General features: G+C 44.8%; 2 protein-coding genes across 2 annotated transcripts; both read right to left on the bottom strand.

The window, feature by feature from the left end:
- Positions 1–2,097: 2,097 nt before the first annotated feature.
- LOC135679235 (probable CCR4-associated factor 1 homolog 11) lies at positions 2,098–2,961 on the bottom strand. Its single transcript, XM_065192748.1, has one exon. It carries the CDS (start codon positions 2,959–2,961, stop codon positions 2,098–2,100), a length of 864 nt encoding a protein of 287 aa, XP_065048820.1.
- An 874-nt stretch (positions 2,962–3,835) lies between these two features.
- Positions 3,836–26,898, bottom strand: LOC135679231 (probable CCR4-associated factor 1 homolog 11). The gene is made up of 3 exons (XM_065192737.1): positions 26,148–26,898; positions 4,647–4,988; positions 3,836–4,068 (listed from the first exon to the last, which is right to left on the bottom strand). The coding sequence occupies exons 1-3, from the start codon at positions 26,896–26,898 to the stop codon at positions 3,836–3,838; spliced, it is 1,326 nt and encodes a 441-aa protein (XP_065048809.1).
- Between the last annotated feature and the right edge of the window lie 1,063 nt (positions 26,899–27,961).

The following is a 27,961-nucleotide window of genomic DNA, read 5'->3' as shown; positions in this document are numbered from 1 at the left end:
TAGTGATATTACCTTCAGTAGCAACTGTATTAGTCTCTTTCTCATTTTTCTTCATTTCATTATGTTCTCGTTTCCAAAACCTACACTCTTTCTTCATATGACCTGGCCTGTTACAGTAAAAGCATTTGATATCTCTTCTAGACTTGGATCTTCCTCTATATCCATGTGGGTTTCTGCTATGACTTCTTCCATGTCTTTCTTGTTTTTTAGTAATAAATGCCCTAGAAGAAAATTCACCATGTTCTTTCCTTCTGGCATCTTTATTTAGCAAACTGTCTTTAACCATATCTATAGTTAGAGACCCCTCTAGCGTGGAGTTACAAATAGTCACCACATACATTTTCTAATTTTCTGGTAAAAAGCTGAGAAGTAATAATCCATGCATCTCATCATCTATATTCATTTTCATAGCAACCAACTTGTTTGCAAAACTCTGAAATAGGCTTATGTGCTCAACAATGTTACCACCATCTTTATACTTCAAATTTACAAGCCTTCTGAGGAGAGAAATTCTATTTCCTACTGTCTTCTTTGCAAAGAGATTTTCTAACATTTGCCAAACAACATCAGCTCTGCTTTCATTTGAAATATGCTCATGCAAGTTTATATCCATCAAACTTCTAATATAGGCAATAGCTTTTCTATGTTGAACTTCCCCTTCTTCATCGTCTATAGTAGAAGGTTTATCTTTAACCTTGATAGGCTTATACAAATCTTTGCAATATAGCAAATCTTCCATCAGACGTCTCCAAGTGGAATAATTTAATGAGTTCAATTTAAGCATACCATCTGACTGTTCCATTTCAATCACACAAGAAAAACTAGCACCAACCAACCTGTTGCTCTGATACCACTTATTGGGAAAAACTTGTTAAAGCAGAATATTCTTTTTCCTCTTTGTGTATCAAAATAGGTTCCTCATCAAAATAAACTTGATATCCAAATGAAAATATCAACCAGCACAGCATAAACAATAGAGCAAATAATCAATCACACATTGAGACCAAATCTTTTTAACGTGGAAAACCCAATGTGGGAAAAACCACGGGACCGTAGTCCACCTCAAACTTCCACTATCAATAATAAAGATAACAAGTTTACAATATGTCTTCTCTAGAGTAATCAGAGGATCACAATAACATCAAGATCATAGATATTGGCTCAAGAATATCATCATCATATAGGATGGATCTAGAATTCTAAGTCTCACAGAGTGGATATAGTAGGAAAGTACTTTAGAGATGGTAAACTGTAGATCAACACCGTTAGGATTGTAGAGTTTACTGCAAGGATTCTCCACATAAAATTTGGGCCAAAACTGACGACGTTTAGCCACCGATCGTCAAACAGAAAACTCAAAAACTTTACTTTTTCTTTTTATTTCTCTCTCCTCTTTTCTGCCGAGGCACGCTGCACGCTCACCTATCTCTCTCTCTCCCTTCAATTAGTGATTCGGGCTCAATAGACCCAATTGTCCAGAACCCAACAGCTTCTCGGGAAAAACCCAAAGAGGATTTTTTTTCCAAGAACTCGCCAAGTAAAATATGAATGGTTAAACCTCTCGATCCATAAGAATATGTGATAATTAAGGTTGTCACTGCAAGCAGCGAGTTGGAGATCCATAAGCTTAGAAGCCCGCCACGTGGGTTGAAATGGCTGCATTAATTGGGAGGAAGCCTCTATGGTTGTAGTAGGAATAGTGTGTGTAGGTAGCAATAGCAGGATGAGGTGGAGGGTCGCGTATGATGCCGTGGACGTGGCATACGTTGGATTCCCCCTCTTACTGATCTCCATCGTGTTGGTCCCTATATCGTAGTAGAGACTCATACGTGCAAATAAAAATGTCATATATCCTGGATCGTTGTCGTAGGTAACTTTGTTGCATGCTTCACCTCGATGAAGATTGCCCTGAGCAGTAGACCTGTAGGGCTCGTTGGTGCGTCGTCGAGTACTGTTTCCCATGCTTGCATACATCGGATACGTACGAGCACCGGTGCGCATGCATCGTTGTCGTCTCATCGACTTCTGGTGGCCGCAGCAGTAGTACGTGCTGCTGAGCACATTCTTTTAGGACATGCAGATCGTACATGTACTAAATTAAACCGCCAACCCCATCGCAGCCAAGCGGTGTTGCTGCCGTCTTGCGTAAGGCCAACCTCTGCGGTCAATCCTTCGAGTCCTCCTGTTCTCGACGCATCTATTCTCTATACCATAGAGGACCGATGCAGATCTGTCGTCCTCTATGTTATGCCTTCGTTGCTTCATTTTGTTGAAGAGTGCCCCAATTAGTAGACTGTCATATGCTGCTTGGTGACGGATCCCTACGGGTTCAAAGTTCAATAACCTTGATAGTACCACCAAACCAATCTCTCCCCGACGCAGTCCTCCACAAAATCGAGATATATATTTGAGATCATAAATCTGGCCGAAGATGGTCCTCACCAAATCAGCGAACTCGTTCAAAGTGTTGGGCAGTGGGGCTCGGGTGATCATCTTTATCACAAATGCCACGTCGTAGAGTCCATGAAACGTAACATACTTGGAGCTGTAGGGTTGGCAGAAGAGCTTCACGCATACCAGATAGGCGCACCGCCGCGCGTCGATGCCGTGTCGTCGGTATTGCTGGAAGTCGTGCCCGCTCTGTGCCAACAACTCGATGGAGTCGGGAGAGGAAGCATCCACATCGGGATCGAAATCCGAAAAATTGAACTGCCAACAGCACCCCGGCCATGGGGTGTTGCCGCCTTCGTCGAACAAGGCGACGCCCAGCTGGATCAGGTGCATGTTATCCACGTTGTGCTTCACGTCATTGTATCTTTCTTCTTCGGTGGCACTGCGAGGGGTGTCGCGAATGAACCCAGGGAACTCCGTATCGATTGCCACTATCGGGTAGGAGCCACGGAGACTGAGGATGAGCTCCAATTGCTCCACAAGGTTTGCCTTCCCCACGTTGATGGCCATGGCTAGCTGCACCACTCCCTCTATCGCTTTCTCTTACTCTCTCTTTCTCTTTCTCCTTCGCTTTCGCGCTCTCTCTTCACTAGCAGTAGTTGATGAGGATAATAATGGCGACATGACGGGCCGCGACGTCAGCCGCGCGTGGACGACACTCTGCCCGAAGGAGGGCAATAATGCCGACGCGATGTGTGCTGACGTCACCCGCTCTCAGACCACGACTTCGTCGTTGTCTGACCCCGCGCGCTTGGCCGAGGCAGAAGAGAACGACGACCGAGGCTCGCCCATACCCTGCGGCAGTTCGGTTCTCCACGCAATGCCGACAGCAATGTCAGACGCCATCAGAGGTACGATCCTGCACCTACGAGCAGGCACATCAGGTAACACTAAACTTACCTATAAATACCCCCGAGTTCTAACGAATAGGGGACAAGGGCACTTCTTCATACAAAAAACCCCCTCCGCATCCACTGACTTGATCGTCGGAGGGGTCGGGCCGAGCTTCCGACCCGACCTGTGTGCAGGTGCGAGAACGGGGTGGTCCCTTCCCGGTGCCACGACAAAAGCTTCTCTCCCGACGCGACATCCCGACCGGACCGCCGTAATCGCCCACCAAGAGATCTCGAGGGATGCTGCGCGAGATCCCCATCATTCGGACCCCCAACCAAGCCGCGTCGGCCCCGAGGCCACGGCATAAAGTTGTTTACACTAATAGATTGGCGCTAGAAGGAGGGTCGTCTGAATGTCGAGCGATCAGCATACCCACTCTAGCGAACCCGCAGCTGTCGGGTTGCGCCCGATCAACACCCCAGAGGAGCACCCCCCACGTGATGAACCCTGAGACGAGCGTCCTGCCACGATATCGGAGTGCTACTGGCGGTTATTCAACGACCCGGGTTTGTCGCCACCCGACGGCGCCCCTGCCGGCCCGCCGCCCGTATCGCCCGAAGCCTTTCACGACCTCACTCATCAAGTCCGAGCTTTGACGGGCGTGGTCCAAACTATCATCCCGCTCGTCTCCCATTTGACGCCCCCACATGTGACCCAGCCTTTGCAACAGCGGGAGCCCCCCGCCCGGATTCACGCGCCACTTCCTGAGCTCCCCACTTCGCCCTGAAACCAGTCAACCAAGGAACGACGGAACCGACGACTCACCCGGTGCCCGAGGCGCTGTCTGTGGATTCAACAGATGCCCTGCGAGTCCAACTGCGCCTTGTTAGCCAACGACTCGACGAAGTACAGTAGGAGGTTCTAGGAGTTCTACGCAGGCCATGGGATCCAGCTGAGGTTCAGCTCGGTAGCTTACCCCCAAGCGAACGGGCTAGCGGAGGTAACCAACCGCTTCATTCTGGATGGGCTCAAAAGAAGGGTGTCCGCAGCCCGATCGGGGTGGACGGATGAACTCCCGAGCGTCTTGTGGTCCTTACGCACCACCCCCAAAGCCGCGACCAGAGAGTCTCCCTATAGCCTCACGTTCGGGACCGAAGTTGTCCTGCCCCCCGAGATAGTTATTCTCACCCTTCGGACAGGAAACTATGACGAGGGAACTGCAAGGGAAGGGCTTCGAGCCGGCCTTGACATGCTCGAAGAGCGGCGCGCCGACGCACACCTAAAGACCCTCTCCTACAAGAGAGCTGTCGCAAGGGTCTACAACCGAAAGGTACGACCCCGACCAATTAAGTTGGACAGACCTCCCCAGCATGCAACCATGGGATCGCCTGCCTCCCCGGTCGGGATCTCGCCCACCACCCGTGCCAGAAACGGCTCCTCGTCCCTGGTGGTTAGTCGGCACAGGTCGCGCACGCTGGGAGGGCGAGGGCCCTTCCCAGCCACCTGCTGGCTGGACCCGGCCTCGCCTCGATAGGGACCCGCTTCAGTCCCCATGGGAGCCGCTGCTTTCGCCTTCTTCCGAGGGCGCTCGGCCTCGACCTCCAGCGGGGCGCCCTCCGAGCCGGGCAGTGGGTCGGCCGGCGTCGCTGAAGGCGGAGTCGGTGGCGCCTGACCGCCTAGGAGTGATCGGAGATTCACCATCCCTGCAAGAAATAGGGAAAGCGTGTCAGCACCAAGATTAAGCCCTGGCATGTCCGAACTAAGCACTACTAACGTACCCCGAGGCGTCGGACTAAGGCCCGCCTCGACCAGCCACTGCTCGGTCAAGCTCCGGAGGACCTGGGAGCTGGGGAGAACCTATTTGAGCCTCCCCATATCTCGACGCTCTACCTCGCTCAGGGTCGGAATGGTATTATCGATCGCCTTTGCGGACCACCGAACTCCGAAGCCCCAATCCCTTGCCCGACTGACATAAAAAAATCTCTCCTTCCACTCTTTGTTATTAGAAGGGGCCCCCCCAACTCGGAACCCCGCCCGGGCGGATAGAAAATATCCCCCGGGCCCCTTGGAGAGGCGGTAACAAGAACGAAACAGGTTGAGGGTGGGGGTGATTTTGGCGTAGTGGCATTCCCCTAGGAAAACCACCAGGTAACGCCAGGAGTTCGGCGCCACCTGGGATGGCGAAATTCGCCAGAAGGAAATACAAGACACGATGAGGGGGTGAAGGGGAAAGCGCAGACCCGCCTCGAGGGCGTCTAGGGTCAGCGCGAAACCCTACGGAACCGGGTCATATGCCCGTTGTCCCGGTTCAGGGGCACTAAGGATGTGGTCCTCCGGGATACTATAGCGCTCCCGGAGTCCCCCCAGCAATGACCCACTCACGGTGGAGTCAAGGTCGTGCGGCCACATCAAGGCCTCCAGGGCCCGCGCCGCCTCCCCGTCGGAGGATTCCACGGGAGACGTCAGAGGACATCCCCCCTCAGCTACATAGGAAGGGGAAGAAGGAGAGGGAGAAGAGGACGACATCTCAACTGACCGTAATGGGGAGGAGCTACGAGGAAAGGGAGGACGACCCAGGAAACGGGGAAGAAAACGGGAAAGGGGACGGCAAGACCTGAAGGAGGAGACTCGGCGGCAAAGGATAAAATCGAAGCCGGGCATCCGCTATTTAAAGGAGATATCCCGCCAGAACCAGCGCCCCTTCGCCTCCTGAGAATGGGCAGCAGCCCACCCGCGCACGTGCGTAACCGTCACGTCGCGTCAGAAATGCCGAAAAACGCTCCGCCTTAATGAAAGCCTGATGTGGCAACCCCACTGAAGCGGCAGCGTCCTGATGCCTCGATCTCAACGACCGAAAGCGTGCAGCGAAAGAAACCAGCACCCCCTCAGAAAGGAAATTAAATGCGGTAGTTTTCGACCCCCGCTACTATAGGCAAGGAGGGAAAATAGCATAAGTAGCTTCTCAGGCCAGCCCGCCTACGTCGTGCTCCTCGGCCTCATGTTGCCCGAGACCACACCTGCGCGACTAGCCCGCCTGCGTCATGCTCCTCGGTTGCATGTTGCCTGAGACTGCCTGCTCGGCACGGCCTGCCCGTCCGAGACATGCTCCACGGCCTCATGTTGCCCGAGACCATACCTGCGCGGCCAGCCCACCTGCATCGTGCTCCTCGGCTGCATGTTGCCTGAGACCACCTCCTCGGCACGGCCTACCCGTCCGAGACGTGCTCCTCGGCCTCATGTTGCCCGAGACCACACCTGCGCAGCCAGCCCGCCTGCGTCGTGCTCCTCGGCTGCATGTTGCCCGAGACCACCTCCTCGGCACAGCCTGCCCGCCCGAGACGTGCTCCTCGGCCTCATGTTGCCCGAGACCACACCTGCGCGGCCAGCCCACCTGCGTCGTGCTCCTCGGCTGCATGTTGCCCGAGACCACCTCCTCGGCACGGCCTGCCCGTCCGAGACGTGCTCCTCGGCCTCATGTTGCACGAGACCACACCTGCGCGGCCAGCTCGCCTGCGTTGTGCTCCTCGGCTGCATGTTGCCAGAGACCACCTCCTCGGCACGGCCTGCCCGCCCGAGACGTGCTCCTCGGCCTCATGTTGCCCGAGACAATACCTGCGTGGCCAGCCCACCTGCGTCATGCTCCTCGGCTGCATGTTCCCGAGACCACCTCCTCGGCACGGCCTGCCCGCCCGAGACGTGATCCTCGGCCTCATGTTGCCCGAGACCACACCTGCACGACCAGCCCACCTGCGTCGTGCTCCTCGGCTGCATGTTGCCCGAGACCACCTCCTCGGCACGGCATGCCCGCCCGAGACGTGCTCCTCGGCCTCCTGTTGCCCGAGACCACACCTGCGCGGCTAGCCCGCCTACGTCCTACTCCTCGGCCTGCCCGCCCGAGACGTGCTCCTCGGCCTCATGTTGCTCGAGACCATACCTGCGTGTCCAGCCCGCCTGCGTCGTGCTCCTCGGCTGCATGTTGCCCGAGACCACCTCCTCGGCACGGCCTGCCCGCCCGAGACGTGATCCTCGGCCTCATGTTGCCCGAGACCACACCTGCACGGCCAGCCCACCTACGTCGTGCTCCTCGGCTGCATGTTGCCCGAGACCACCTCCTCGGCACGGCATGCCCACCCGAGACGTGCTCCTCGGCCTCATGTTGCCCGAGACCACACCTGCGCGGCTAGCCCGCCTACGTCCTACTCCTCGGCTGCATGTTGCCTGAGACCACCTCCTCGGCATGGCCTGCCCGTCCGAGACGTGTTCCTCGGCCTCATGTTGCCCGAGACCACACCTGCGTGGCCAGCCCGCCTGCGTCGTGCTCCTCGGCTGCATGTTGCCCGAGACCACCTCCTCGGCACGGCCTGCCCGCCCGAGACGTGCTCCTCGGCCTCATGTTGCCCGAGACCACACCTGTGTGACCAGCCCGCCTGCGTCGTGCTCCTCGGCTGCATGTTGCCCGAGACCACCTCCTCGGCACGGCCTGCCCGCCCGAGACGTGCTCCTCGGCTGCATGCTGCCTGAGACCACCTCCTCGGCACGGCCCGCCCGTCCGAGATGTGCTCCTCGGCCTCATGTTGCCCGAGACCACACCTGCGCAGCCAGCCCGCCTGTGTCGTGCTCCTCGGCTGCATGTTGCCCGAGACCACCTCCTCGGCACGGCCTGCCCGCCCGAGACGTGCTCCTCAGCCTCATGTTGCCCGAGACCACACCTGCGCAGCCAGCCCGCCTGCGTCATGCTCCTCGGCTGCATGTTGCCCGAGACTATCTCCTCGGCACGACCCGCCCATCCGAGACATGCTCCTCGGCCGCATGTTGCCCGAGACCACACTTGCGCGGCCAGCCCGCCTGCGTCGTGCTCCTCGGCCGCATGTTGCCCAAGACCACACCTCGCGGCCAGCCCGCCTGCATCATGTTCCTCGGCTGCATGTTGCCCGAGACCACCTCCTCGGCATGGCCTGCCCGTCCGAGACGTGCTCCTCGGTCGCATGTCACCCGAGACCACACCTGCGCGGCTAGCCCACCTGCGTCGTGCTCCTCGGCCGCATGTTGCCCGAGACCACACCAGCGCGGCCAGCCCGCTTGCGTCGTGCTCCTCGGCTGCATGTTGCCCGAGACCACCTCCTCGGCACGGCCTGCCCGTCCGAGACGTGCTCATCGGCCGCATGTCGCCCGAGACCACACCTACGCGGCCAGCCCCCCTGCGTCGTGCTCCTCGGCTCGACGCTCCCCGAGACATGCACCTCAACCCCACGTCGCCCAGGACACGCTTGACCTCATGCCGCCCGAAGCTATGGCGGTACTAGAGGCTGAAGCCATGCCTCGGACTCCCTCTTTTACAACAACCGACGCATAGCTTCTTCTGGGGGGGGGGAATATGATGAGGATAATAATGCGACATGACGGGCCGCGACGTCAGCCGCGCGTGGACGACACTCTGCCTGAAGGAGGGCAATAATGCCGACGCGATGTGTGCTGACGTCACCCGCTCTCAGACCACGACTTCGTCGTTGTCTGACCCCGCGCGCTTGGCCGAGGCAGAAGAGGACGACGACCGAGGCTCGCCCATACCCTGCGGCAGTTCGGTTCTCCACGCAACGCCGACAGCAATGTCAGACGCCATCAGAGGTACGATCCTGCTCCTACAGGCAGGCACATCAGGTAACACTAAACTTACCTATAAATACCCCCGAGTTCTAACGAATAGGGGACAATGGCACTTCTTCATACAAAAAACCCCCTCCGCATCCACTGACTTAATCGTCGGAGGGGTCGGGCCGAGCTTCCGACCCGACCTGTGTGCAGGTGTGAGAACGGGGTGGTCCCTTCCCAGTGCCGCGGCTAAAGCTTCTCTCCTGACGCGAAATCCCGACCGGACCGCCGTAATCGCCCACCAAGAGATCTCGAGGGACGCTGCGCGAGATCCCCATCATTCGGACCCCCAACCAAGCCGCGTCGGCCCCGAGGCCACAGCATAAAGTTGTTTACACTAACAGTAGTGTATGTACTTTGGGGTCACCCTCTTTGGTGTTTATATAGGTGATTTCCCGACGCATAACACAGATTTCTAACATTATTCATTGTATTCAGACGATGTTATAATTATTACTTTTTCTATTCATTTTGTATTGCCTACATTGCTAGCTCCCTTTCATCACCAAAGATTGTTTGCCTAGCAATTGGTTCTACGTTCCATATTAACCTTGCTACTTCATTAATTCCCTTCCCTTCTCTACCAAAAATATGTGTGATTCACCAACTTTCTCAGCTTATCCCTCATTTTATTCCTCACCTACCACAATGGATTAATTTTACTGCTCATCCAGCCCCTCCCTCATCATCGTCATTAATTCTATACCGGGCTTCCGTATTTAACGTATATTTGATATCTATTTCCCTTACATTCCTTCAGTGTCTTGGATACCTTGATTATCGAGGACAAAGGCCGTGACATCCCCATTCTCAAAATCCTATTATATCTTGTGTGTTTGACACTTTTTATATAACCGGTTCAATTAAGCCTAGCTTGATGCCTTCGTACGTCTTCTAAATTCACACTCCCTATATGATAAGTTCATATTGCCTTGATCGATATGGTCGCCCCTCTCTTACATTGCAAACTCTCTATGTGCACCATTGAGATTAGGACACCTTAATGTAGTTGCACATGTGTATAACACTCAATACACTTACTCTAGTAGTTTATGTCCATATGTTCCAATGCTCTTGACTGTCTCCAAGTCCCATGCACCCTACACGAACAGACCATGTGGGTGTTATTTAGAGGCATTTATTGCATGTAATATTTGTTGAGTTCCCGAATCTGACATATTCCAATACAACCAACCCTTTTCCTCTTGGCAAATGATATGACTATGCTTGACAACCAAATAAAACTCGATACATAGTATCTATTCGACTATAGACAAATGATCAAGGCTCAATGTGTGTCACTTATTGGACCCTAGGGGCCTAGTCAACATGTGATTATTGGACACCACCTAAGCATATATAGTTAGTATTATAATGATGTGCCCCTGCCTATACATACCTAGTCATCATGACATCTAAAAGGTATATTTTATTTAGATGCCGTAGCTTCAGGCCTATAAAAAGATTACTTCTCTAGTCATACGAAAGCCCTCTAATGGTTATATCTTAGTGTGTCATGTCTTCAAGTACACAATGCATTTAAATGGTCGTTATGTCAATGACTATTGCATCACCAAATCACTCATGACATTTTTTATTACTATCTCTTCATTTTGGGTGTGACGTCCCAATTCCGGCACATCTTCGAGACAACCAAAACACCTTCTTTCGAGCAGCACTGATGTCCTCTTGTATCTCCTGCTTTCGACGCTTTGCATACAAGCAATTTAAGTTAGTATACCTCGATGCTCTCATGCTTCTTATTGGGTCCAACACTCTCTTCTGTAGGTCATTCAAGGCTACACATTCTAATACCCACATGTGTTTTTTAAGTAACCCCTAAGATGGATAATTTAAGTTGGTATGCACTAACATCTTATTTGCCTCCTCCATCCAACAATTCTACATAAGCAATTGAAGTAGACACACAGTAATGCCCTTATGCATCTCCTTCATTTGATACTCTCTACCCTAGCAATTCAAGTCGGCATGCCCAAAAGACCTCATGTGACCCCTGCATCTAAATGTATCTATATTCAATTCAAGTTGACATTCTTAGTATCCTATCATATCTCTTGCATTGGACACTCTCTATAAAACTAGTTCAACTAGGCACAACTCGAAGCTCTAGCATATCTCTTGCATTTGACACTCCCTATGTGGTAAGTCCATGTTGTAACATGTTATGCTCTTGCTCCTCTCTTTCATCCAACACTATATACATGGATAGTTCACATTAGTACACCCCAATTTCATCGTGCATCATATTCATCCAGCACTCCTTGTTTATGTCAGCATGCACTGATGATCTCGAGTGTTGCCACATCGCATCCACATTACACTAACAGAGCATGTGGGCATTACTTCACTACTTTTGGTGCAGGTAATAGTTGTCGAGTACTATAATCCGACATGCTCTAGTACAACCAACCTTTTTCCCTAGACACAATGTAAGGCAATTGATATGGCTATATATGACAACCAAATAGAATTCAACATGTGGCACATATTCAGACTATAGACAAGCAACCAAGGTTCGATGTATGTCGCTTATTGTGCCCTAAGGGCCTATCCAACATGTATAGTTAGTATGACAATGATGTGCCACTACTTACACATACGTAATGATCATGACATCTAAAATTATATTCCATTCGGATACCCTAGCATGGGGCCAATAAAACGATTGCTTTCTAAAAAAACACAAAGCCTCTAATAGTTATATCTCGGTCTACCATGTTTTCCGATTGGTTATGACATTCCAAGTACACCATACATTTAGATGGTCATTAATATTCATCGAGTTCCCAAATCTAACATATTCCAATACAACCGACCCTTTCCACAAACACAATGTAAGACAAATGATATGACTATATTTGACAACCAAATATAACTCAACATATGGTATTTAGTCAAATTATAAAAAAGTAACCTAGGCTCCATGTGTGCCACTTATTGAGCCGTAAGGGTCTATCCAGTATGTGATGACGTAGCACCACCTAAGCATGTATAGTATGAAAATGATGTGTCACTACCTACACATAGGTAGTCATCATGACATCTAATTATATTCCATTTAGATGCTCTAACTTAGGGTATTTACAAGGATTGCTTTTCTAAGTGCAAACCCTCTAATAGTTATATCTATATCTACCACATTTTCTAGTTGGCTATGACATTACCATGCATTTAGATGGTTATTATGTCTCGCCTATTGCATCACTGAATCACTTTCAACATCTTCAATTGCTACCTCTTCATGTTGGGTGCGACATCCCAATTTCAGCACATATGTAGGGCAACCAAAACGCCTTTTGTGTAGCACTAATGCCCATACATATCTCTTGCATTTGACGCTCTATATATAAGCATATAAGTAGATAAAGTCGGCATGCCCTGATGCTCTCATACATCTCATAGGTCCAATGTTCCCTAGGTAGGCCATTCAAGGTAGCCCATGCCAATGTCATCGTGTCTTCTGCGTGCTATACTCCTAACATGAACAATTTAAGTTGGCACGCCCTAGCACTCTTGTGCATCCCCTCTGTCCAACAATTCTACCTAAGTAGTTGAAGTGAAGATGCCATGATGCCCTTGTGCATCTCTTGTGTCCTATATTCCCTATCCTACCAATTCAAGTTGGTGTGCCCAGATGACCCATGTGGCTTTTGCATCCGTAATTTTCTATATTAGCACTTCAAGTTGGCATTCTTAATGTCCTACTAAGGCTCTTGCATCTAACACTCCGTACACATTTGGTTCAACTAGGCATGACCCAATGCCCTTGCACGACCCTTACATTTAACACTCTCTATATGACAAGTTCATGTTGGCACATGCCTGACACCCTTTCTCCTCTTTTATATCCAACACTCTATATGTGGATAGTTCAAGTTAGCACACCCCAATATCATAGTGTAGCTTCTGCATCTAGCACTCCATATTCCATATACTAGTTGTTCGTTTCAGCATTCTTCGATTCTCCCGAGTCTCTCCACATCCAATGCACTCTATTGAAATAGAGGTTATGGACATTACTTAACTATTTTTAGTGCAGATAATGGTCCAATGCTCTTTAGTACAACCAACCCATTTTCCCAAACACGATGTGAGGCAAACTATAGGCACGCAATCAAGGCTTGATATTTGTCACCTATTGGGACTAAGGGCCCAATCAGCATAGTGATTAATAGCATCACCTAAGCATGTACATGTATTATGAGATGATGTGCTACCACTTACACATACCTAGTCATCATGATATCTAAAAGGAATATTCTTTTCAGATACTCTAGCAAGTGGTATATAAAAGAATCGCTTCTCTAGGCAAACATAAACCCGTTAACAGTGTGATATCTCATTTTTTCATGTCTTCAAATTGGCTATGACATCCCAAGTATCATAAACATTCAAGATGGTTGCTATGTTTTCGCTTGTTGCATCACCAAGTCACCCATGACATCTTCCATCAGTACCTCTTCAAGTTGGGTGAGATGTCCCAATTCTAGCACATCTCTCAAAAACCAGAATACTTCTTTCCAAATTGCACTAGTGCCCTCTCATATCTCCTGCATCCATGAAACTATATACATGTAATTCAAGTTAGTATGCCTCGAGACCTTCGTGCATCTCATAGATCCGACATTGCCTAGCAATTCAAACCAACATATGTCAATAGCCTCATATGTCTTCTATGTTCTACACTAATAATAATGGTAATTTTAGTTGACACACCTTAGCACTCTTATGTGCCTCCATGAGACTTCTACATAGTTAGTTGAGTCAATATGACCTGATTCCCTTTTGCATCTCTTGCGTCCTATACTCTGTATCCTAGCAATTCACGTTGGTATGCCTAGACATCCTGTCTCCCTTCCATTCGTTTGATGTTTTGGTTTCCTTGATGATCAAGGACAAAGGTTGTGACATTACCATTATCAAATCCCTTTTATGTTATTTGCATGTGACACTCCTTACACAACTGGTTCAATTAGGCATGACCCAATGCCCTCACATGTCTCTTATGTTTGATACTCTTAATGTGACAAGTTTATATTAGAACACGTTGATCCCCTCGTTCCTCTCTTGCATCCAACACTCATTATGTGGGCATATTAAGTTAGCACACTCCAATATCATCGTGCATCTTTTGTATCCAACACTCCACACATTGGTTGTGTATGTCGACACACTCCGATGCTCTCAAGCGTCCCCATGTCCCATGCACCCTATCTAAACAAAGCATATGAGCACTGCTTCACTACTTTTGATGCAGGTATTAGTTGTATAGTTCTTGAATCTGACATATTCCAATGCAGCCAATCCTTTTCCCCAAACACAATGCAAGGCAAATGATATGACTATATTTGACAACCAATCAGAATTCTTCATCTCTAGCATCTAACAATTCTACATAGAAAGTTGAAGCTAACATGCTATAATGCTCTTGTGCATCTCTAGCATCCTATACTCCATACCTTAATAATTCAAGTCGGCGTGCCCAAACGACCTCATATGACCCCTTCATATAAAACTATAAACATTGGTAGTTTAAGTTAACATTCTTAATATCCTATTGTGTCTCTTGCATTTCGACACTGACTACACAACCAGTTCAACTAGGCATAGCCAATGCCAATACACATCTCTTAGCATTTAACAATCCCTATGTGACAAGTTCATGTTAGCACACATCGACGACCTCACTCCACTCTTGCATTCAGCACTCACTACGTGGATAGTTCAAAGTTAAAACACTCCAATGTCACTGCACAATTTCTGCGTCCAATACTCCATTCGCTAGCTATTCATGTTAGCATACTCCGATGCTCCCAAGTGTCTCCACATCCTATACGCTCTACTCAATTAAAAATTATAGATGTTACATAACTGTTTTAATGCAGATAATGGTTGTCGAGTTCTCGAGTCCAATATTCTCTATTACAATTAATCCTTTTCTCCAAACACGATGTGAGAGACATGACATAACTAGATTTTTTTAATTAATTATAACTAGGTATGCAATCAAGGCTCAATATGTGTCAGGGCCTAACGACCCAATCAACATAGTGATGATGTAGCACTGCCAAAGCATGTACAAATATATTCATGATGACATGCCAACAACTACACATACCTAGTCATCATAACATCTAAAAAGAATATTCTTTTTTGATATCCTAGCCTAGGGTATACAAAAAGACTACTTCACTAGGCAGACATAAGCCCTCTAATAGTGATAACTCATTTCGCATGTCTTTAAGTTGGTTATAATATCCCAAGTATAACAAACATTCAAGGTGGTCGCTATGTCTGTCACTGAGTCACTTGTGACATCTTTGATCACTCCCTCTTCAAGTTGGGTGTAATGTCCCAATTCTAACACAACTTTAGAAAACTATAACACCTCTTTCTGCATAGCATGGGTGCTCTCTAGTATCTCCTGAGACTATATATATATATATATATATATATATATATATATATATATATATATATATATATATATATATATAATTTGCAGCTAGGTCAAACTAGCATAGTCAATAACCTCGTGTTTTCTACATTCTATACCATTAATGTTGGCAATTTTAATTGACACACCCTAGCACTCTTATGTGCCTCCTCCGCCAACATTTCTACATAGTTAGTTGAAGCTGATATGCCACGATGCCCTTGTGCATCTCCTATGTCCTATACTCCTAATCCTAGAAGTTCAAGATGGTATGTCCAGACTAATAAGTTGAATTGTTGTGACGAAAGTACAATTGAAATGGTTGAGTATAGTATCTTATTTATACATATGGAAAGGAAGGATTTTCTTCAACTATCCAGCGAGATTTCCTCGTATAGTTGAGGAAATCTTTATCTATTATCATATCCCAGCAAGATTGAGCTCTTATCAAAGATATCAATATTGAACCAATGTAATGAAATTAGTTTATGGGTAAGAGGCTTCGTGAGTGAGTCTGCTAGTTGATCAGCTGTATGTACGTGAGAAACACGAAGCTGATGTTTGATAACTTGATCTCGTACGAAATGGAAGTCAATGGCAATATGTTTCATACATGAATGGAAAATCGGATTGGCACATAGGTAGGTAGCTCCAATATTGTCACAATATATTATAGGAGGAAAAGTTGACGTTGAGTTCTTTGAGTAGATTTGTGACCCAATTGAGCTCAGCAGCAACAGTGGTGATGGCATTGTAGTCAGCTTCAATTGTATATCATGTGATTGTCTTTTGTTTCTTAGAACTCCAACTGATTGGACTAGCTCCAAAGAAAATAATACACCCCAACGTGGATATTCTATCATCAAAGTTTCCTACCATATCAACATCAACAAAGGCATGGAGATGAAGCAAGGCATGTTTGCAGAGAAAGAGGCCATGATTGAGGGTCTCCTTAAGATACCGTAAAATTTGTTTGACCATAGATCAATGTGTAGTAGATGGCCGATGCATGAAGTATGATAATTTATTGACTACAAATGATATATCTAGATAGGTGAGAGTTAGTACCGTAAAAAGCCAAGCACTTGTCGATATTGAGTAGAGTTAGTAGCATGACTTCCAACACATAATTTAAGTGATTCACTAGTAGAGAGGGGAGTTATAACCTCGTCTGCATGTTTGTATTTAATAATAAATCTCGAATATATTTTCTTTATGATAGGAGGAGACCTGAGAATGCGAATGTTACTTTTACTCCCAAAAAATAACCCAAGGTTCTCAATTGCTTTAGAAATGCTTGAATCTCCAAAAGATCATTGTCTATGATAATAATATCATCCACATACACTAGAAGATAAATTGTATTTTCATTTTGTAGTCGTAGGAATAACGATGTATTAGACTTGGAGTTGATGAAGCTCGTTAATGTCAAAAACGAGCTAAGTTCATTCAGTATACCAAGCTCTTGGAGCTTGACGAAGTCCATAAATAGCTTTTTGCAGTTTGTAGACATGCCTCGGATACTATGGATGAACGAAGCTAGGAGGTTGTTGCATGAATACATTTTCAAATTATCCAAAGGCGACAATTATGCATCTTAGCATGTATAATTTTCTAATATCCTATTTAGCTATGATTTATTAGGCTGTATCGATGGCTCACTTACTTATCCACTAGCAATTATCAACATCTCAGGAGATCTCAATCCGGTACCAAATCCAGCCCACAAACTATGGATACATCAAGATCATATCATCCTCCAAGCTATTCAAGCATCCGTTGTCGGGTCCGTCACCCCACTGATATCTTCGTGTATGACTGCTGTAGAAGCTTGACACAAGTTACAAACCACCTTAGCAAATCGCTTGCGTACTCACATGCTCTGATACTATGATAAGTTGAATTGTGGTGATGAATGTACACTTAAATGATTGAGTATAGTGTCTTATTTATACGTGGGAAGGAAGGATTTTCCTCAATTGTCCAACAAGATTTCCTCATGCAGTTGAGGAAATCTTTATCTACTATCATAGATAACCACGTGTGGTTCTTGATGAAAATAATATAAGATAAGAATAATTATTGAAGAAGCTTTATTGAAGAAACTTTATTGAAGAAGTGAAAAAGCTTAAATACATTAACATTAACATGTCCCTCTCCAATTTATACAGATTAGGATGAATGGTTTCCCTCAACAGAATGGAGAATTTTTCTTAACAGAATAGAGAGATTTCTTCGTATAGTTGGAAAATCTCATCTTCTAGCATGTCTCATGAATTTAGCACTCCTTATATGGTAAATTCATGTTTGAATACCTCATCACTTCTCTCTTGCATCCAATGCTCTCGACTTGAGCTTTGAAGTCATCACATACACCCTATGTAAATAAAGGTTGGACGTTAACTATTTTTTAGTGTAGATAATGATTGTCGAGTTTTAAAGAGTCTGACGTGCTCGAATACCACTATCCATTTTCCCCAAACACGATGTGAGATAAATGATATGTCTAAATTTGATAGCCAATTAGAACTTGACATGTGGCATCTAAGTCAAACTATAGGCGGGTGATCAAAGCTTGATGTGCGCCGCTTATTGGGCCCCAAGATCACATTCAGAATGGTGATGATGTGGCATCATATACAGTTAGTATGATGAAAATGTGCCGCCACTTACACATGCCTAGTCATCATAACATCTAAAAGGAATATTTCATTCAGATACCTTAACTTGCGGCCTATAGAAGGACTACCTCTCTAAGCAAACACAAACCCTCCAATAGCGATATCTCAATCTATCACCTCTTCGAGTTGGCTATGTCATTCCTAGTAAACATGGTCATGATGTTTTTGCTTGTTATGTTGCCAATAGGTCGCTACCTCTTGAAGTTGGGTGTGACATCCCAATTCCGGCACATATTGAAAGCAACCACAACATTTCCTTCTGAGTAGCACCGATGCCCTCTTATCTCTTCTATATCTGACACAATACCCTTGTGATTCTGCTTGATCCAACACTCTCTATGCATGCAGTTCAAAACAATGCATGTTGATGCCCTCATGTGTCTTCTATGCCCTACATCCTAATGCTGCAATTTAAGTTGACATGCCCCAGCACTCATGTGTGGTGCCTCCATCTAACCCTTTTTGCATAGATAGTTGAACTGAACACACCCTAACGGTCTTATATATCTTTTGCACCCTCTCTTTCATAAAAATTCAAGTTGGCATGTCGAAATAGCCTCGTATGCTCTCTACATCGGACACCCTCTACATTGGTAATGCAAGTTGACATTCTTAATGCCCTGATATGTACCATATATCTGACACTCCATAGACAACCAGTAGTAATAGGCATGCTCTAATGCTGCCTCTTATGTCTCTTGCATACCAATCTTCCTATGTGGAAGTTCATGCTCTTGCTTCTCTCTTACTTTCACACTGTCTGCTTGGGCAGTTCAACTAAGCAGCATCTCCAATGTTCAACATTCCAAAAATAGGTTGTTCATGGCTAAATGCTCTAATGCTTTTGAGGTTGTGTTGGGTCCAGCCCATACAAGAAATTAAAAAGAGGAGAGAGAAGGTGAGGAAAATATATCAGATTGCAGCGTGCAACGTGTAGCGTGCGGCGTGCAGAGGAAAGAGGAGGGAGAAAGATTAGGTTTCTAAATTTTCTACTTGACGATCTGTGGCCAAACGTTAAGGTTGATATTTACATTTGGATACCAAGTTGGTATTTTGATGAGGAACCCATTTTGATACACAAAGAGAGAAAAGAATATTCGGCTTTAATAGGTTTCTTCCCAACAAGTGGTATCAGAGCAACAGGTTGTTTGGTGTTAGTTTTCTTGTGTGATTAAAATGGAGCAGTTAGATGGTATGATTAAATTGAGCTCATCAAATTATTCCATTTGAAGGCGTCTGATGGAAGATTTGCTTTATTGTAAAGATTTGTATAAGCCCATCAAGGTTAAAGATAAACCTTCTACTATGGACGATGAAGAATGAGAAGTTCAACATAGAAAAGTTATTGCCTATATTAGAAGATAGATGGATATAAACTTGCATGAGCATATTTCAGATGAAACCAAAGCTGATGTTGTTTGGCAAAGGTTAGAAAATCTCTTTGCGAAAAAGACAGTGGGAAATCGAATTTCTCTCCTCAGAAGGCTTGTAAATTTGAAGTATAAAGATGGTGGTAACATTGTTGAGCACATAAGCCTATTTCAGAGTCTTGCAAACAAGTTGGTTGCTATGAAAATGAATATAAATGATGAGATGCAGGGATTATTACTTCTCAGCTCTTTACCAGAAAGTTGGGAAATGTATGTGGTGACTATTTGTAACTCCACGCCAGAGGGGACTCTAACCATAGATATGGTTAAAGACAGTTTGCTAAATGAAGATGCCAGAAGGAAAGAACAGGGTGAATCTTCTTCTGGTGCATTTGTTACTAAAAAACAAGAAAGACGTGGAAGAAGTCATAGTAGAAATTCATATGGTTATAGAGGAAGATCCAAGTCTAGAAGAGATATCAAATGTTTTCACTATAACAAGCCAGGTCACATGAAGAAAGAGTGTAGGTTTTGGAAGCGAGAACAGAATGAAATGAAGAAAAATGAGAAAGAGACCAATATAGTTGCTGCAGAAGGTAATATCACTATTGTTTGTGATGAAGGTTGTGTTAGCCTTGTAGCTCAGGACAGTAGCTGGGTAATTGACTCTGGTGCTTCATTTCATGTCACTTCTCATGGTGATTTCTTTAGATCTTACACTGCTGGTGATTTTGGTAATATTAGAATGGGAAACAATGGTACATCTAAGATTGTGGGTATTGGAGATATTTGCTTGGAGACCAGTATTGGGAGCAAATTGATACTTAAAGATGTAAGGCATGTTCCAGATATTCGTCTTAACTTGATATCTACAGGCAGACTTGATGATGAGGGATTTGTACATTATTTTAGTGAAAGTAAATGGAAACTCACTAAAGGTTCTCTAATTGTGGCAAAAGGAAAGAAGATTAACTCTTTTTATGTCATGGAAGCTAAGCTACACAAAGGAGAGATTAATGCAATTCGAAAAGGTGAAAGTATAGATCTTTGGCATAAGAGGCTTGGACATATCAGCGAGAAGGGACTTCAAACTCTTGCTAGAAAGCAGTTCTTACCAGAGTTGCAAGGTACATCTCTTAAATCTTGTGATCATTGCTTAGCTGGAAAAACACATAGAGTTACATTTCAGTAATATCCATCATCTAGATGATCAGATGTTATTGATTTAGTTCATACTGATGTCTGTACTATGCAAACTAGAACTCTTGGAGGTGCTCTTTATTTTGTTACTTTTATTGATGACCATTCTAGAAAAGTTTGGGCTTTTGCTTTGAAATCTAAAGACCAGGTACTCGATGCTTTCAAGGAGTTTCATGTCAGTGTTGAAAGAGAAACTGGCAGAAAACTAAAGTGTATTCGATTAGATAATGGTGGCGAGTACAAGGGTCCTTTTGAGAATTATTGTAGGTTCCTTGGTATCAAGCTTGAGAAAACAGTTCCTAAAATTCCTTAGCAAAACGGTGTGGCAGAAAGGATGAACAGAACCATTGAAGAAAGGATTAGGTGTATGCTTTCCCACGCCAAGTTACCGAAGTCATTTTGGGGGGAGGCTATGAGAACTACAGTTGACCTGATAAATCTTTCTCCATCAGTTCCTCTGCAAGGTGATGTTCCAGAGAGAGTATGGAGAGGAAAAGATATATCTTATAATCTTTTGAGAGTCTTTGGGTGTAAAGCATTTGTTCATATTCCCAAAGATGAGAGGTCCAAGCTTGATAGTAAAGCAAAAGTATGTATCTTCTTGGGATATGGTCATGAAGAGTTTGGGTACCGATTATGGGATCCAGTGAACATGAAGATTATTAGAAGCTGAGATGTTGTGTTTCTTGAAGACCAATTGTTTGATGATGGTGATAATATTGAGAAGCCAAAAACCTCTGTTTATATTCCTTGGAGTTTGGGTCCAGTTCCTTTACCTGTAGTTCATGATGATCATGGGGGAGATGAACAAGAAGATTGTGATGAGAATACCAGTGATGATACACCTACAGTTGATGATGCTGAACCAACTGAACAGCTACCTCCACCACCGGTTGAGATTCCATTGAGAATATCCACTAAAGAGCGACAACCCTCTACCAGATATCCTCCACATGAGTATGTTATGCTTACTGACGGGGGAGAGCCAGAAACTTACCAAGAAGCTATTCTACATGAGAATAAGAATGAGTGGGTTAAAGCCATGCAAGAAAAGATGAGATCCTTGCTTGAGAACCATACCTACGACTTGGTAAAGTTGCCTAAAGAGAAGAAAGCTCTCAAGAATAAGTGGGTTTACAAATTGAAGACTGAAAGTAATAGCTCACAATAGAAATACAAGACACGACTAGTTGTGAAAGGATTCAGTCAGAAGAAAGGTATTGACTTTGAAAAAATATTTTCTCCGGTTGTAAAAATGTCCTCTATCCGAGTTGTTCTTGGTTTGGCTACCCGCTTGAATTTAGAAGTTGAACAACTTGATGTGAAAACAGCATTTCTTCATGGTGATTTAGAAGAAGAAATTTACATGGAGCAACCAGAAGGTTTCAAAGTCAAGGGAAAAGAAAATATGGTATGTAAGCTTAGGAAAAGCTTATATGGACTCAAACAGGCACCTAGACAGTGGTACAAGAAGTTTGATTCCTTTATGATGATCCAAGGGTATGATAGAACCACATCTGATCATTGTGTGTTTATAAAGAAATTTTTAAATGATGATTTTATTATTTTACTGCTATATGTTGATGATATGCTGATTGTTGGCCATGATGTTGAAAAAATTGGAAAGCTTAAAAGAGAGTTAAGTAAGTCTTTTTCCATGAAAGACTTGGGATCGGTGAAACAAATACTTGGCATGAAGATTCTTCGTGATACGAAGAAAAAGAAGATTTGGCTATCTCAGGAGACTTATATTGAAAAGGTTCTTGAAAGATTCAACATGAGTAAAGCTAAAGCAGTTTGTTCCTCACTTGCAGGTCATTTCAAGTTTAATTCAAAACAATGTCCTACAAGTGAGAAAGAAAAAGAAGAAATATCCAGAGTGCTTTACTCATCTGCAGTAGGCAGTTTGATGTATGCTATGGTTTGTACTATGCCAGATATAGCTCATGCAGTTGGAGTTGTCAGTCGATTTCTCTCTAATCCTGGAAAGGAACATTGGGCAGCAGTGAAATGGATATTAAGATATCTAAGAGGTACTTCCAGGTTGTGTTTATGTTTTGGCAGTGATGAACCTGTGTTAGAAGGCTACACAGATGTAGACATGGCAGGTGATACTGATTCCAGGAAGTCCACTTCGGGATTCTTGATGACATTTGCAGGAGGAGCAATCTCTTGGCAGTCTAAGTTACAGAAGTGTGTTGCTCTATCAACCACAAAAGCAGAATACATAGCAGTTACTGAAGCCTGCAAGGAAGCTTTATGGATGAAAAAGTTTCTACAGGAATTGGGCTTGAAACAGGAAGTATATACTATTTACTGTGATAGTCAGAGCGTCATTCACCTCTCCAAGAATTCAACATACCATTCTAGATCCAAGCATATTGATGTGAGATATTACTGGATTCGTGATGTGCTTGAGATGAAAGAATTACAGTTGGAAAAGGTGCATACCAATGAGAATGGTTCAGATATGTTGACAAAGTCTTTGCCTAAGGAGAAGCTTGAAGCATGTAGGCGAAGAGCGGGCTTGGTACAGCCCACCATATGAGCTGGAGGGGGAGAATTGTTGGGTCCAGCCCATATGTGGGCTTGGATAATTGGGCTCATTGAGCCCAAATCAACAAATGAAAGAAATTAAAAAGAGAAGAGAGAAGGTGAGGAAAATAGATGTTTCTAAGTTTTAAACGTTATCCGTTTCGACCCATATTTTATGTGGAGATTCCTTGCAGCAAACTTTACAATCCTAACGGTGTTGATTTGCAGTTTACCCTCTCTAATGTTGATATTTACATTTGGATACCAAGTTGGTATTTTGATGAGGAACCCATTTTGATACACAAAGAGGAAAAGAATATTCTACTTTAACAGGTTTCTTCCCAACAGATTGGTGACAGGATCGATAACTCGTTTGAGTTCAGACCATTCGTTTGCTCGACGGTCCATCTAGATGGATGACCTGATAACATCCTGTTGATCAAAGATAATCATTCACAAAGATTGTAATCTTTCTGATTCCCCAACTATTTGGCTGGTTGCTATACAAAGCCCTTCGGTTGGACCATGTACGAAGTACGTTAGGCAATCATTATCGAATGCCAAAGATTAAATCGAATCTATTAGGCACAACAAAAGCAACGCATCTGTAGGAAATCGAGGCGATAAAGATGGCTTCCACGAACAAACCAGACATGCTAGATATTCTGACAGATTTGTCATGCAACCACACTCCATGTACGGAAAATTTTGGGCTTTCGAGGGTAATGATTCCCCACATCAACATCTCCATGTACTACGATGATAGTACAACTGAATCAATCATGAATAACTATGCTACAATGACACCACGATCGAACCATTCATGAAACACTATGCTATGATGACATCATGATCTAATCGATCTTGAAGTGTTATGTTATGATGACATATCACTGAATTAGCCATAATATGCTTAGCTATGATGACAGTACAATTGAATCAATCATGAAACGTCCCATCAATAACAATACGACTAAACCACTCACTAGAAATGTCACAAGGTCAACAACCATCAAAGCTAACATCATGTTTTGATCTTTCTCTGTGTGTCAAAAGACAACTGGGGGCACATTATAATAATACCTTATCCTTATCCGATGCTATGCTGACACATCATTTCTTTGACATATTATTTTTACTTGACTGACACGTCAACCCCTTTCGATCGACATGACAACCATTATTACACTAACAAGGAGGCCAACTCAGCAGCATGAAGCTGATAACATGAGACAAATGAGACGGTGACTTGACAGACCATTGCCTCGTACACCATAAATTTATTGGTTAACTCATATATTATTGTATTTCTATAAATTCAACATTATAATAAATTATTCGAACAAAAAACTAACTTAAGAATCGAAAGGAATTTTTAGGTATGCCCTGTTGTAGTTTTATAGGGTCTCGACTCAGACTCTTTGCGGGCCCAACACCACATTGACGGTTGGATCCAAAGTACACAATAAACTTGATGATTCACTCTTATACTATTGCATTTCTATAGATTCACACTTAAATATCATAGGAGTAATGCTAAGAATTCCCTTTACATAGTTTCAAAGAGTCTTGACTTAAAACTCTTTCCTCCCTTGACACCAAACCATTTTAAGACAAACTCCAAAGAGAACCTCGGTTGGATCCAAATCAGCATCCATATTGGGGAACTAGAATTTAACATATGATATAATTTATGAAAGTTGACGTGAAAAATATATGTCCATTCTAACCTGACTAGGAATATGTTGGAAGTTTGATGGAATATCACTGAATTCAGATCCGTATCAGAATCAGATCATGGTTGGGACATTAACATGGATGGAAATATGTATCAAATGCTATAGTTGTTTCAAACTCAAATTATAATGGATACAAAAAAGTTCACTTGAATGGAACATGTTGGAATGGCCAAATCCTTCACAAATCAATGTCTACATAAATCCGGATCGGCTAGCATGGCCGTCCTTTTACAAATTGGTACTTATAATAATATTCAAATGGGTGAATTCTGGAAAAAAAATATATATTTTTGGACTTTTCCAGCGAAGCACCCCTCATTTTCAGAATTCTCAAACAATATCCCTTTTTTTTTTCCTAATGCCTGGAATATAATTTTTCCTCTCTTTTCTTATGGGCTTGTCCATAGGGTGAATTGGTTCAGTTACAAAATATTTATGCTATGTTATAGTATTTTCAGTAATACTAGAAAAACATAAAATATTGTAACTGAATTGTTCACCCTATAGACAGGTCAAAAAGGGAACAAAAAAAAAAAGATGAAAAGTGATAGATGGTTGGAGGTATTTTAGGTCTTGGATGGTGGAGGACTCTGAAAACGAGGGATAGGTTGTCACTGCAAGCAGCGAGTTGGAGATGCATAATCTTAGAAGACCGCCACGTGGGTTGAAATGGCTGCATTAATTGGGAGGAAGCCTCCACGGATGTAGTAGGAATAGCGTGTGTGTGTCGCAGTAGCAGGATGAGGTGGACGGTCGCATATGATGCGGTGGACGTGGCATACGTTGGATTCTCCCTCTTACCGATCTCCATCGAGTTGGTCCCTATACCGTAGTAGAGACTCATACGTGCAAATAAATATGCCATATATCCTGGATCGTTGTCGTAGGTAACTTTGTTGCGTGCTTCACCTCGATGAAGATTGCGCTGAGCGGTAGACCTGTAGGACTCGTTGGTGCGTCGTCGAGTACTGTTTGTTTCCCATGCTTGCATACATCGGATACGTACGAGCACCGGTGCGCATGCATCGTTGTCGTCTCATCGACTTCTGGTGGCCGCAGCAGGAGTACGTGCTGCTGAGCACATTCTTTTAGTACATGCAGATCGTACATGTACTAAACTAAACTGCCAACCCCATCGCAGCCAAGGGGTGTTGTTGCCGTCTTGGGTAAGGCCGACCTCTTTGGTCAATCCTTCGAGTCCTCCTGTTCTTGACGCATCTATTCTCTATACCATAGAGGACCGATGCAGATCTGTCGTCCTCTACGTTATGCCTTCGTTGCTTCATTTTGTTGAAGAGTGCCCCAATTAGTAGACTGTCATATGCTGCTTGGTGACGGATCCCTACGGGTTCAAAGTTCAATAACCTTGATAGTCCCACCAAACCAATCTCTCCCCGACGCAGTCCTCCACAAAATCGAGATATATATTTGAGATCATAAATCTGGCCAAAGATGGTCCTCACCAAATCAGAGAACTCGTTCAAGGTGTTGGGCAGTGGGGCTCGGGTGATCATCTTTATCACAAATGCCACGTCGTAGAGTCCATGAAACGTAACATACTTGGAGCTGTAGGGTTGGCAGAAGAGCTTCACGCATACCAGATAGGCGCACCGCCGCGCGTCGATGCCGTGTCGTCTGTTTTGCTGGAAGTCGTGCCCGCTCTGTACCAACAACTCGATGGAGTCGGGAGAGGAAGCATCCACATCGGGATCGAAATCCGAAAAATTGAACTGCCAACAGCACCCCGGCCATGGAGTGTTGCCGCCTTCGTCGAACAAGGCGACGCCCAGCTGGATCAGGTGCATGTTATCCACGTTGTGCTTCACGTCATTGTATCTTTCTTCTTCGGTGGCATTGCGAGGGGTGTCGCGAATGAACCCCGGGAACTCTGTATCGATTGCCAATATCGGGTAGGAGCCACGGAGACTGAGGATGAGCTCCAATTGCTCCACAAGGTTTGCCTTCCCCACGTTGATGGCCATGGCTAGCTGCACCACTCTCTCTGTCGCTTTCTCTGACACTCTCTTTCTCGTTCTCCTTCGCTTTCTCTTTCGCTTTCGCGCTCTCTTCACTAGCAGTAGTGTATGTACTTTGCGGTCACCGTCTTTGGTGTTTATATAGACGATTTCCCGATCAAATTTGGTACGCATATAACACAGATTTCTAATTTACATTTTTTACATTATTCATTGTATTCATTGTATTCAGACGATGTTATAATTATTATTTTTTCTATTCATTTTGTATTGCCAACATTGCTAGCTCCCTTTCATCACCAAAAATTGTTTGCCTAGCAATTGGTTCTACGTTCCATATTAACCTTGCTACTACATTAATTCCCTTCCCTTCTCTACCAAATATATATGTGATTCACCAACTTTCTCAGCTTAACCCTCATTTTTTTCCTCACCTACCACAATGGATTAATTTTACTGCTCATCCAGCCCCTCCCTCATCATCGTCATTAATTCTAGACCCGGCTTTCCTATTTAATGTATATTTGACATCTATTTCCCGTACATTCCTTCAGTGTCTTGGATACCTTGATGATCGAGGACAAAGGCCATAACATCACCATTCCCAAAATCCTATTATATCTTTTGTGTTTGACACTTTTTATACAACTAGATCAACTAAGCCTAGCTTGATGCCCTCGTACGTCTTCTATGTTCGACCCTCCCTATATGACAAGTTCATGTTGCCTTGATCGATATAGTCGCCCCTCTCTTACATTGCAAACTCTCTATCCGCGCCATTCAAATTACGTCTACTTGCACTCAATACACTTACGCTAGTAGTTTATGTCCATATGCTCCAATGCTCTTGAGTGTCTCCAAGTCCCAGGCACCCTACACGAACAGAGAATGTGGGTGTTATTTAGAAGCATTTATTGCATGTAATATTTGTCGAGTTCCCAAATCTGACATATTCCAATACAACCAAACCTTTTCTGATATGTGACAAATGATATGACTATGCTTGACAACCAAATAGAATCGATACATAGTATCTAGTCGACTATAGACAAGTGATCACGGCTCGATG

The sequence above is a fragment of the Musa acuminata genome, chromosome BXJ1-1, assembly GCF_036884655.1.
Source record: "Musa acuminata AAA Group cultivar baxijiao chromosome BXJ1-1, Cavendish_Baxijiao_AAA, whole genome shotgun sequence".
Taxonomy (NCBI): domain Eukaryota; kingdom Viridiplantae; phylum Streptophyta; class Magnoliopsida; order Zingiberales; family Musaceae; genus Musa; species Musa acuminata.
This window is presented reverse-complemented; position numbering and strand designations above follow the sequence as displayed.

What these genes read in the sequence shown, in the direction of transcription:
- LOC135679235 (XM_065192748.1), bottom strand. Translation starts at nt 2,961, where the DNA reads ATGGCCATCAACGTGGGGAAGGCAAACCTTGTGGAGCAATTGGAGCTC.
- LOC135679231 (XM_065192737.1), bottom strand. Translation starts at nt 26,898, where the DNA reads ATGGCCATCAACGTGGGGAAGGCAAACCTTGTGGAGCAATTGGAGCTC. An exon ending in ATCTGCATCGGTCCTCTATG is followed by an intron (nt 4,989 to 26,147) that starts GTATAGAGAATA and finishes TATTTCTTGCAG; the next exon opens with GGATGGTGAATCTCCGATCA. An exon ending in CATGGTTGCATGCTGGGGAG is followed by an intron (nt 4,069 to 4,646) that starts GTCTGTCCAACT and finishes GACTGGTTTCAG; the next exon opens with GGCGAAGTGGGGAGCTCAGG.